This window comes from Lolium perenne, chromosome 7, assembly GCF_019359855.2.
Source record: "Lolium perenne isolate Kyuss_39 chromosome 7, Kyuss_2.0, whole genome shotgun sequence".
Classification (NCBI taxonomy): Eukaryota; Viridiplantae; Streptophyta; class Magnoliopsida; order Poales; family Poaceae; genus Lolium; species Lolium perenne.
In genome coordinates, this window is record NC_067250.2 from 116,506,477 (window position 1) to 116,517,719 (window position 11,243).

General features: G+C 34.4%; 2 protein-coding genes across 2 annotated transcripts; both read right to left on the reverse strand.

Moving 5' to 3' along the window:
• Positions 1–6,001: 6,001 nt before the first annotated feature.
• LOC139833679 (uncharacterized) lies at positions 6,002–7,633 on the reverse strand. Its single transcript, XM_071824019.1, has 6 exons — positions 7,544–7,633; positions 7,194–7,426; positions 7,016–7,088; positions 6,834–6,935; positions 6,399–6,466; positions 6,002–6,303 (listed from the first exon to the last, which is right to left on the reverse strand). Exons 1-5 carry the CDS (start codon positions 7,631–7,633, stop codon positions 6,446–6,448), a joined length of 519 nt encoding a protein of 172 aa, XP_071680120.1. The 3' UTR covers positions 6,002–6,303; positions 6,399–6,445.
• Positions 7,634–7,722: 89 nt separating this feature from the next.
• LOC127323752 (uncharacterized) lies at positions 7,723–10,586 on the reverse strand. Its single transcript, XM_071824020.1, has 10 exons — positions 10,570–10,586; positions 10,349–10,400; positions 10,087–10,233; positions 9,821–9,931; positions 9,174–9,687; positions 8,938–9,054; positions 8,740–8,808; positions 8,442–8,638; positions 8,124–8,347; positions 7,723–7,960 (listed from the first exon to the last, which is right to left on the reverse strand). Exons 1-10 carry the CDS (start codon positions 10,584–10,586, stop codon positions 7,723–7,725), a joined length of 1,686 nt encoding a protein of 561 aa, XP_071680121.1.
• Positions 10,587–11,243: the final 657 nt, after the last annotated feature.

The following is an 11,243-nucleotide window of genomic DNA, read 5'->3' on the forward strand; positions in this document are numbered from 1 at the left end:
CCGGGTAATTCAAATTTACATATATTATCATTTTTTCACCTGATTTTTACTGTTGTTATACAAGATGTGAAATCCACGGTTCGTGCGCCAAGGCGCACATCTAAATCTAGTGTTTGCCATATGCCCTCTTCGGTAAGTAGCTTATACAACCATTTACCGAGAAGTGCCCTATTCTTGACCTGGAGATCTTAAATACCAAGTCCTCCATGATCTTTGGACCGACACAACACACTCCATTTAGCCAGCCGATATTTACGCTTCTCGCAATCCCCTTGCCAGAAGAATCTTGCTCGAAAATAGTACAACCGTTTTAAGACTCCTCTGGGAAGTTGGAAGAAAGATATCATATAGAGTACCATATTACTCAGTACCCCGCATTTATGAGAACTAATCTTCCACCCAAGGACAACAATTTACCTTTCCAACTAGTTAATCTAATCTGAAGCCTTTCCTCAACCAATTTTCACTCGGCATTGGTTAGCCTCCGATAATGAATCGGAATTCCCAAGTACCTAATTGAAATTGGACTTGGCCACAACCAAACAGTTCAGCTTATTCTGCAACATGATCTTGGGCCTCGCCAAAACAGAACAATTCACTTTTATGAAAATTTATTTTCAGACCCGACAAGCGCTCAAACGCAGAAAGAATTAACTTTAGGTTCCGAGCCTTGTCCATGTCGTGATCCATAAAAAGTATTGTATCGTCGACGTATTGAATAATGGATAGCCCTCCATCAACCAGATGAGGAATAACCCCTTCAATTTGGCCCTCAGACTTTGCACGTTCAATCAAGACAGCGAGCATATCAGCCACTATATTAAATAGCACTGGCGATAATGGATCTCCCTGTCTAAGTTCTTTCTTAGTTTGGAAATATTTGCCCACATCATCATTGACTTTAATGGCAACACTTCCACCCGAGATAAAACTATTGATTAACGCATGCCACTCATCGGAGATGCCTTTCATTCCGAGAGTTTGTTGCAAAAAAGACCACTTAACCTTATCATAGGCCTTCTCAAAGTCAATCTTTAAGATGACGTCATTCAACTTCTTTCTATGCAATTCTTGAACAGTTTCATGGAGGACAACAACCCCATCCAGTATTCCGCCCTTGCATAAAAGCAGTTTGAGAGGTCTAATGACATGATCAGCCACCGAATTTAAACGGATCAAAGGCTGTATCTTAGGTTATTTGGAGACCAGGAGATTCGCATTGTTGGCCTGGTCTTATGGAAACAAAGAAGTTTTTCTTTCCATATGGTTCTTTCTCTATAAAGGATGGATCGTAAATTCGTTTCTGGGAGGATAAATGGTTGGGTAATACCACACTCTCAGAACAATATCCGGCTTTGTATAATATTGTGCGTCACAAAGGCGATACTATCGCCAAGGTGTTGGAAAATTTCCCACCAAATGTGGAGTTCAGAAGAAGTCTCATCGGTCCCAGACAAGCCTCTTGACAGAATTTGTTACAACGTCTCGAGTTAGTTCAATTGACGCAGAGACCAGATGTATTTCGCTGGAATCTTACTGGAAATGGTTCATTCCGAGTGGCTTCCTTGTACAATGCTCTAATTCAGCCTAATATCCCGGTCGATAATAACTCGAAGATTTGGAAGATGAAGATACCACTAAGAACAAAAATCTTTGCCTGGTATCTTCGTCAGGGGGTTATTGTTACGAAAGATAATCTTGCCAAACGCAACTGGCATGGAAGTAAAAAGTGTGTCTTCTGTCATCAGGACGAGACTATTAAACACTTATTTTTCCAATGTAAATTTGCTAGGTCTATATGGTTGGCCGTCCAAATTGGGTCTACCTTATACTCACCACGTAGTGTTGCCAATTTATTTGGAAACTGGCTCAATGGTGTGGATGTTAGGTTTAAACGTCTTATTAGGATGTGAGCGATTGCAATTATTTGGTCGCTGTGGCTATGTAGAAATGACAAGATTTTCAATAATATTACTTCGGTGCACAGCTTTGCTTCGTTCATGGATACCGTTGCAGCGTGTGGAGTACCGAGACCTATTTACGGAGGTGTCTTCATGGCGGGAGGATATGGCGAGGGATATTTTCTCCCATCATGGGTGGCAGCGTGACCTTCGGCTAGACCCTCCTAGCTAGTTGCTGTTACCGTTCTTTGGACTATGTTTTTATCTTTGAACCCTTTTGTGTGGTTTTGTAACGGATTCGTGTGCGGCTGTGTGCATCTTAGTTATTTAGTTATGCAGAGGCCAAACCTATTGAGCAAGTAATAAAGAGCCCATTTTCGAAAAAAATAATCTAAATCTAGTATATCAGAAGAGTCACAGGCGGACGCAGCGCCCCTCCAGCCCGGGCGCGTGCCCTGGCTTAGGTGTCGTTCGCCAGGCAAAACCTATACACCGACCAGGTCGGTGGCTACCGGCCACCGCACACCCCCTGGTCGGGTATGGGCCATGCCCATTTGTGGCTATTTGGCCTGTAGCAGTTCGTTTTTTCTTTTTTTTTCTGGTTTCTTTTTTCTGTTTTCTTTTCTTTTTTCTGTTTTCGGTTTTGTTTGTAGTTTTTTAGATTCGAAAATTTTGAATTTTAAAATTGTTCAAATTGAGAAAATGTTTAAATTAAAAAATGTTTAAATTTGAAAACCGTTCAAATCTGAAAATCGTTCAAATTCGAAAACCGTTCAAATTTGAAAATTTGAAAATTATTCAAATATGAAAACTGTTCGAATCGAAAAAACGTTCAAATTCGAAATTTGTTCATATTTTAAAAACGTTCAATTTTGAAAATTGTTCGAGTTAAAAATTGTTCAAATTTCAAATTTTGAAAAATATTCAAATCCAAAAAATGTTCAAATTTAAAAACTGTATTGGTTTCAGAAAACTGTTCAAATTTTATGAAAAACTTTTTCTCGAAAAAAGTTTTTAAAACGGTTAGATTTTAAAAAACGAAAATATAAATAAAAAAGAAAAAACAGAAAAGAAGGAAGAAAAAGGAAAAAAAGAAACTCACCTGACATAATGGGCCGCGGCCCATTAAATTACCTGGATCGTGGGATGGTGTGCGGTGCCGAACAGCCACCGACCAGATCGGTGGCGAGGAGCTCCTCGTTCGCCTGTTGCGCGAGTGGGCAAAACCTATACACCGACCAGGTCGGTGGCTACCGGCCACCGCACACTCCCCTGGCCGGGTATGGGCCAGGCCCATTTGTGGCTGTTTAGCCTCATTTTTTATTTTTTTTCTTTTCTGGTTTCTTTTTTCTGTTTTCTTTTTTCTGTTTTTGGTTTTGTTTATATTTTTTAGATTCGAAAATTTTGATTTTTAAAAATTGTTCAAATTGAGAAAAAGTTTAAATTCAAAAATGTTCAAATTTGAAAACCGTTCAAATTTGAAAACTGTGTAAATTCGAAAACCGTATAAATTTGAAAATTGTTCAAATATGAAAATCGTTCAAATCGAAAAATCGTTCAAATTCGAAATTTGTTCATATTCAAAAAACGTTCAATTTTGAAAATTATTCGAGTTAAAAATTGTTCAAATTTCGAATTTTGAAAACTATTCAAATCCAAAAAATGTTCAAATTTAAAAATGTTTTGGTTTCAGAAAACTGTTCAAATTTTATAAAAACTTTTTATCGAAAAAAGTTTTTAAAAATGTTAGATTTTAAAAAATGAAAATATAAACAGAAAAGAAAAAAAACAGAAAAGAAGGAAGAAAAAGGAAAAAAAACTCACCTGATGCAATGGGCCGCGGCCCACTAAATTACTGGATCGTGGGGGGTGTGCGGTGCCTTCCACCCACCGACCAGGTCGGTGGCGAGGAGCTCCGGCGAATCCTATACACCGACCAGGTCGGTGTATACGAGCCACCGACCACCCCCTGCGTCGGTTTTGGGCCGACCCATTTAGATAGATCTCCCCTCTTATTTCACTGCTTCGTTGACTTTTTGCCCTTTTTTCGTTTTTTGTTTTCCGTTTTCGTTTTTCTTTTCTGTTTTCTGTTCTATTTTTCTGTTACTTTTTTTGTTTATTTTCCGATTCGAATAATATTAAAATTTAAAAATTGTTCAAATTCAAAAATTGTTCAAATTTTAAAATTGTTCAAATTAGAAAATTGTTCAAATTCAAAAATGGTTCAAATTTGAAAACTGTTCAAATTTGTTTTCAAATTTGAAAACTGTTCAAATTCGAAAAATATGTGAAAAATGTTCAAATTCGAAAAATGTTCATATTTCAATAATGTTCAAACTTGAAAAGTTCTCAAAATCTAAATTTGTTCAAAAAAATTAAAACATTTATGTAATTTGTTCAAATTTATAAATTGTTCAATTTAAAAAAATCGGATATTTTAATTTTTGTTCAACATTTCGAACTGTTCAAATTTAAAAAAAACATTAGTTTTTTCTAGAAACAAAAATGTTAGAAAAAAGATAGAAAAAACGAAAAAACAAAGTGTTACCTATTGGGCCCGGCCCAGCTCGGGCGGAGGGTGTGCGGCGTCCCGCTCCTACCGACCAGGTCGGTGGCGAGGACCCCCCGGCAAAACCTATACACCGACCAGGTCGGTGGCTACCGGCCACCGCACACCCCCTGGTCGGGTATGGGCTAGGCCCATTTGGGTCTGTTTAGACTGTGCAGTTTGTTTTTGTTTTTTGTTTTTTGTTTTCTTTTCTGGTTTCTTTTTCTGTTTTCTGTTTTCTTTTCTTTTTTCTGTTTTCGGTTTTGTTTATATTTTTTTAGATTCGAAAATTTTAATGTTTAAAAAATTGTTCAAATTGAAAAAAAATTAAATTAAAAAATGTTCAAATTTGAAAACCGTTCAAATCTAAAAACCGTTCAAATATGAAATTTGTTCAAATTAAAAAATTGTTTAAAATTTTGAAATGTTCAAATTAAAATTTGTTCAAGTTTTAAAAATGTTCAAATGTAAAATTTGTTCAAATGTAAAATTTGTTCAAATTTAAAATTTGTTCACATCGAAAATTGTTCAAAGTAGAAAATTGTTCAAATTAAAAAAATGTTTAAATTAGAAAATAGTTTAAACTTAAAATAAAAAACCGTTCAAATTTAGAAACCGTTCAAATATGAAATTTGTTCAAATTCAAAAATTGTTTAAAATTTTAAAATGTTCAAATTAAAATTTGTTCAATTTTTAAAAATGTTCAAATGTAAAATTTGTTCAAATGTAAAATTTGTTCAAATTTAAAATTTGTTCACATCGAAAATTGTTCAAAGTAGAAAATTGTTCAAATTAAAAAAATGTTTAAATTAGAAAATAGTTTAAACTTAAAATTGTTCAGATTAGAAAATTGTTGAAACTTAAAATTGTTCAAATTTAAAATTTGTTCCAATTCTAAAATTGTTCAAAAGTTTTTTTAAAAAAAGCGAAAATCTTTTAAAATTGTTCAAAGCATAGATGCTCAATTTTAATTTTTAAAGTATTCAGATTTTGATAATTTTTTATTTTTCAAAAATATTCAAATAGTAAAAAATTTAACAAACAGAAAAGAAACGAAAAAAGAAAAACCTACCTGTTTCTGTTGGGCCGGGCCCAGTAAGCCACGTCGGGGGGGGGGCCAGCTCGGCGTATAGGAGCTCCCCCAGGAGTTCCGGCGGGGAGGTGCTTTACACCGACCTGGTCGGTGTATTGCAGCCACCGACCACCCCCTCTGCTCTTTGTTGGGCCGGCCCATTTCCTTCGACTGGTTCGCTCTGGACTGGTTCGCTGTTCTTATCGAGCTGAGTTCGATTGCCGTCGATACCAATTTCCATTTCGTTGTTCGATAAACTAGCTGAGACTGTTTCTGAACGGAGCGAGTTCGAATCTAGTCGCTAGCAATTTTGATGACGTTTAATTTTTGGGAAAAAATAAAGGAAACAGTCACGACATTGATTCTCATACTAGCGTTTTCTCAGTTCATGACAGTTTACTGAAATTATACAGAAAAACAGATATAGAAACATTGTTACAAAAATCCACAGAAAAGAAGTTCCTTCTGTCTCGTAATTCAAATTAAAAACATCTTGTATGTACTTCATGTAGGTCTTGCATAATTCAAATTAAAAACAAGCGTAAAAATAAATCCCACTTATAAAAGGAAGTCTCGTAACAAGACTATATTCTCCAACCATGGAATGTAATATCTCATTTTGTAAGAGATCCAGTAGTTCGTGTACGAAAACAGAACACGAGCGAAGAAGGGGCGGAGGCCGAGGCGGAGGACCGGACTCGGGGGACGAATCAGAGAAGAAGCTCTCAGCGGCGAAAATCCCAAGGAAGAAGCAGGATTGAGAAGTTCCTTGATCATGATATCTATGGAGAAAAACGAAAACAGAGAAGTAAAACCTAAAAATTATGGAGAAGATGATACATCATATGGTGAAAAAACGTATCTATAAGGGACTTACAACTGTAATACATCATATGTCCTGTTGAAAAAACTTTGCTTTCTTGATCAATGGAGAAGATGCGGAGCCTATGGAAAATAATAAATAATACAAAAATGAATAATCATGCTGTAGGTATGTTTCTATATTGTCAGAAAATAGAATACAGAAATGAAGTGTCGTGCTGTACGTATGTTTCTATATTCTCAGAAAATAGAATACAGAAATGAATGGTTGTGCTGTACTTATGTTTCTATACTGTCAGAACATAGAATACAGAAAAAGAATGATCATGCTGTAGGTATTGCTATACTGTCGAACATAGAATACAGAAAAAGAATGATCATGCTGTATGTACGTTTCTATATTGTCGTAACATAGAATACAGAAAATCAATGATCATGCTGTATGTATGTTTCTATATTGTCAGTACTAAAAATAAATAATTATACTTACATGCTTCGCAATGAATTCTCGAGCTATTGGCACTTGTTGCTCATTGAATTTGTTTATCACTAGCTGGCATGACACTTTTTCACGGATTGCTTGCAAGTCAACCTTTTAAAAAAATGAGAATTATAGATTTACATTGTATTATTACAAGCAACAAAAAACCTAAAAATGGAAGATTTACTTACATTTGAGAATTGTTGTACTTCAACTCCATTGTAGCATCTTATGTACTGGATCACAAAAATTCCAGAGTCATACCTGTGCTCAAGGACAAAATAGCAAATACCTCGATAAGCTAATGTATAATATAAAAATAATCAAGTACATGTGTAGCTTTAAGAAATGCAGTGTTTTTGTAATCACCTAAAGTTTTGTTTAGGCACATGAACATACTTAACACTAAAGTCATGTATATTGAACTTGAAGCAACCAGGGTAACATTTGACAAACAGCTGTTTGAAATTGAAAATCACAGTGCTGACTACTGATGAGAACTTTTCTTCTGCGGAATCAGGATTTAATACATCAAATGATTTATCAATGAAGTTTGCGACAATAAGAATCCACTCTTTTCCAACTGGACATGGAATGTGTACCTACATATATTAGAGTTTGAAGGAAAGTTAATTGATATTTTATGAAGAAATTGAAGGAGGATTTTTCTGACTATATATATGAGGAGGAAAAAATAAGATGCTTAACAAAAAAATTACCAGTCCTGCATTTTCCAATCTATATCCAACATAATCTAGTGATAAAACCCTCTTATATTCTGGGTCAGAACAATCCAGGTTAGGGTCCATCAGGTAATTTCTGTCCGAAATCAAAAAAAGGAATAAACATTCGAATTTAAAAATGGAATTCAACCATTCAAAAAGAATGGGGGAAAATGTCATATGTGGCATAAGATTAGGTAAAAGATGGTACAAACCGTGACTTCTTTTATGACGACATGCATGAGAATTTCTTTCTCACCAAATTTCCCTTCTTTTCTACGATGAATTTGCTCGGTTGAAGTTAGCATTCCATAACAATCCATTACACAGGGGTGAATCCAACCTCCTGTGTTCATTGATAACGCCAAAGTTCTCTGATCCACCCATACTCTTTTAATTTCAAAAATCCTAGGGCTGTCAAAATTAAAAAGAAGAAGACAATTTTTATTATTATGATCCACCCATACTCTTTTAATTTTCTTGAAGACAATTTATACTTGACATGCAGTTAATATGAAGAATATGTGTAAATCAGCTATGTTCACATATGCAGTGAAAATATGTTCGACAGAATTACCTGCTTTCTGTTTTGGTACTTGTAAGTTTGCAGTAAAATTCATGCTCAAGTGCAGTGGCGAAAATAACTTGTTGCGGAGGTTGCACATGTTGCATTTTTAGTTTGCTGCTAGGAATGAAAGGAGTTTTTAACTTGATACTGCTTTGTCCTCCTAATATTTCTTGCCCACATTGGTCAAGAACCATATGTAAAAGAGGATCAATTGCTTTCAGTTTTGATCCTGGCTGTACATTAAAAATAAAAATTGTAAGATTTTGTCAATTGTTTTGAAATGTAAAAATTATAATTTATATAAATGCGAAAGAACAAATCACTAACCGAGGAATATGTATGACCAGACATATTTGGATTGTCTTCTTCGAAAAGATTGAAACAAGGGAAATTTCCTTTGTTTTCATCAGTGATTGAAGGAATTCTTTTCCCAAGTAGCCTTTCATTTAGAGAGAAAACATATTTATCATCTTGAACTTTTTTCTGACCAATAGTTTGCCAGTTAATTTTGGGTGTAACATCACCTAATTATGTTTTTTCCATAAGTTAGTAATGCATATTAATAAAAAAGTATAAAAATATGTATGTTGCAGTATAGTAAAAATGTAAATTTGAAGTGAATTACTTATTATGCCATTGTGTGATAAAATATTATCTGGTCTCCTAAAGAATTCATGCAAGTTGTCATCATCTCCTAAAAAAAAGAAAAGGAAAAAAATAGTTAAATGCAATGTTGTATACTCTAAAAAAATTAAAACTGTGTGTACTGAAATATAGTTAACTGTTAGTGGCAACAATGAAAATGATAAATAAACATATTTACCATGAAATGGTTCTTCTTCACTAGGCAAATAGAACTCAAAATTCTGAAGAGAGAACTTGCAGTCCTGTTCCATTGTTGGATATGATATCCTTTGATTTTTTATTTCAAAAGAAAGCTCTGCATGTACAAAAACAGTTGTTGTTTAGTAAAAATTTTTTTGCATGTAATTCAAAGTCGTATTGAGCCAAAGGAAAAGGAAATTAGGAGATGTACTGCAATACAGAAAACTGTCTAACCTTCTTTAATTTGTTTAAGGAATTCAGAGAACTGCAACGATGTATCATTCACATTGATTGCTGATGTCATGCCTTTTGGATATAGTAAACTTGATTCGAATTCAGGATAAAGATTTGGTAGATCAAAACCACCAGATTGTTCTCCAAGGGAACAACGTTCACTGATATTATGTAGAATTTGATGGAACTCACTTCTAATGTCGTAGTTGTCTTGTGGAACTTGAATTTGATTGAAAAACAACATATTCTGGAAGAATTTCTCCATCTCTTCTTCCGAGACTTTTTTCTTCTGTTGGTACACAACCATTTCTGACTTGCTTTCTTCAATTATTGCATTCTTATTAGCTTGGGCAGGAAAATGCAATTCGTTCTCGAAAGATGGCTCAAGTTCTTGTTTATGTGTTGAAGATGAAACAAGTTGAATGTCGTCTACATAACCTTTAACGATTGGTATGCAATTTTGAACCATTTTCTTGAAGAAATTGGAAACCAACGATTGCAGCCTCTTCTTTTCCTTTATTTTTGGAAAGAGGAATGCATAATACGTAAGACATTTGAAAGTTATAAAGTAACAAGAGTAGAGAAACACAGTAGCTGTTAGTGGCGACAAAAATTGATAAGTAGGAAAGTATTATTTTTTTGCTAACCTGGCATAAAGGAATTCCTTCAAATTTTAGCTCCATGTAATCTCTTATTTCTGTAGGAATTTCCATCTGCTGCTTACTACCTTTGAATGGTGTTGATGTTATGTGCTTTTTCTGGAAAGTCAAAACGGGAAAAGATATTTAGAAAAACATATACTGTCTTTTTTAAATTTATAGATTGTTCATTGAGGTGTAAAAAATAAAGATATGTTCCAATTAAGAAGATGGTTTTGGTAGCACACTATAAAAAACATGTTGTTAGTACTTACAGAGAGTCTTCCAAATCCTTTAATATGTCCTTGTTGTGAATCAAGTGCGATGTATGAGTTGACAACATGGGTTGTCCACAGTGGTAACCTTGGTAAGCTGTTGCCCAAGTTAAACTCTGAAGTTATTAGAAACTCAAAGTACGATATCTGCAAAAACAGATAAAAAATAAAAATGAAACAACAAGTATTGATACATATATTTAAAAAGGAACACAGAAAAAAAACTATTTTAACAATTAAAAAAATAAGTTATTTAATTTACCACTAGTAGAATCTTGCAACCTCCAGATTCCAGATCTATGTTTTGTTTTTTCCTGAACAGGAATTTTTCGATAGATCGTAACAGGCAATCAAGTGTGAATTTACAGGTCAAGGTTTGGGATTGAAGAAATATCTTCCAAGTTGGCATAATAAGCGGGTTTGGAATTCCAGGATGCATTTGGATCAATAAAAGCGATGAAGTAGTAACATCATGAAAATCACAGTGAAAGAATCTTCATCCAAATCAGTTGACAGCAAATAACATAGATGTTCTACTGTAGGAAACTTTGTTTTCACAATGTTGAAAATGAAATCTGGGTGTTCTACTGATTGGGTTCTGACTACAGCTTTTGGACCAGCAGGGAATCCTAGTATCATGTGTGCCGAGTGAGAAGATAATGTGAATGTGAAGCGATCTTCTAGTGACAGAGTTCCAGAGCTTGTATCAAACTGCGAGATTAGCCATTCAAAAATTACATCAACATTGCTGAAGCATGAAAAACCCAGAATAGAACCAAAACCAAGCTTCCTGATGATTATTTTCTTCTGTTCTGGTAATGTAGACAAAGCTTGAAGAAAAATTCTTGTGTATTCTGAACTTTGCCGCTGAAAAAGTTATTCAAATACGAAATTATAGTCTTACCAAATTAAAGTATAGAATAATTAGAATGCTATAACATATATTGACATAAAAACAGTTAGGAAAAAAATACCTTATATTTTTTCATACTATTCGTTGAGATATCAGTGCAAAGTAATTCCTGGCTCTCCCTTTTTTTGTAATTAGTAGTTTCCATCTATGAATTGAGATGGCAGTGATTAATGAATCATCAAGGTGGCTTAGCATAAATTATTTGCCTCGTCAGTTCCACTCCGGAAAACCGAAGAAAAGCATA

What these genes read in the sequence shown, in the direction of transcription:
- LOC139833679 (XM_071824019.1), bottom strand. Translation starts at nt 7,633, where the DNA reads ATGGACCCTAACCTGGATTGTTCTGACCCAGAATATAAGAGGGTTTTA. An exon ending in GTGCCTAAACAAAACTTTAG is followed by an intron (nt 7,089 to 7,193) that starts GTGATTACAAAA and finishes CCTTGAGCACAG; the next exon opens with GTATGACTCTGGAATTTTTG. An exon ending in AAGTACAACAATTCTCAAAT is followed by an intron (nt 6,936 to 7,015) that starts GTAAGTAAATCT and finishes TTTTTTTAAAAG; the next exon opens with GTTGACTTGCAAGCAATCCG.
- LOC127323752 (XM_071824020.1), bottom strand. An exon ending in AAGGATTTGGAAGACTCTCT is followed by an intron (nt 9,932 to 10,086) that starts GTAAGTACTAAC and finishes TTGACTTTCCAG; the next exon opens with AAAAAGCACATAACATCAAC. An exon ending in AGTACCAAAACAGAAAGCAG is followed by an intron (nt 7,961 to 8,123) that starts GTAATTCTGTCG and finishes TAATTTTGACAG; the next exon opens with CCCTAGGATTTTTGAAATTA.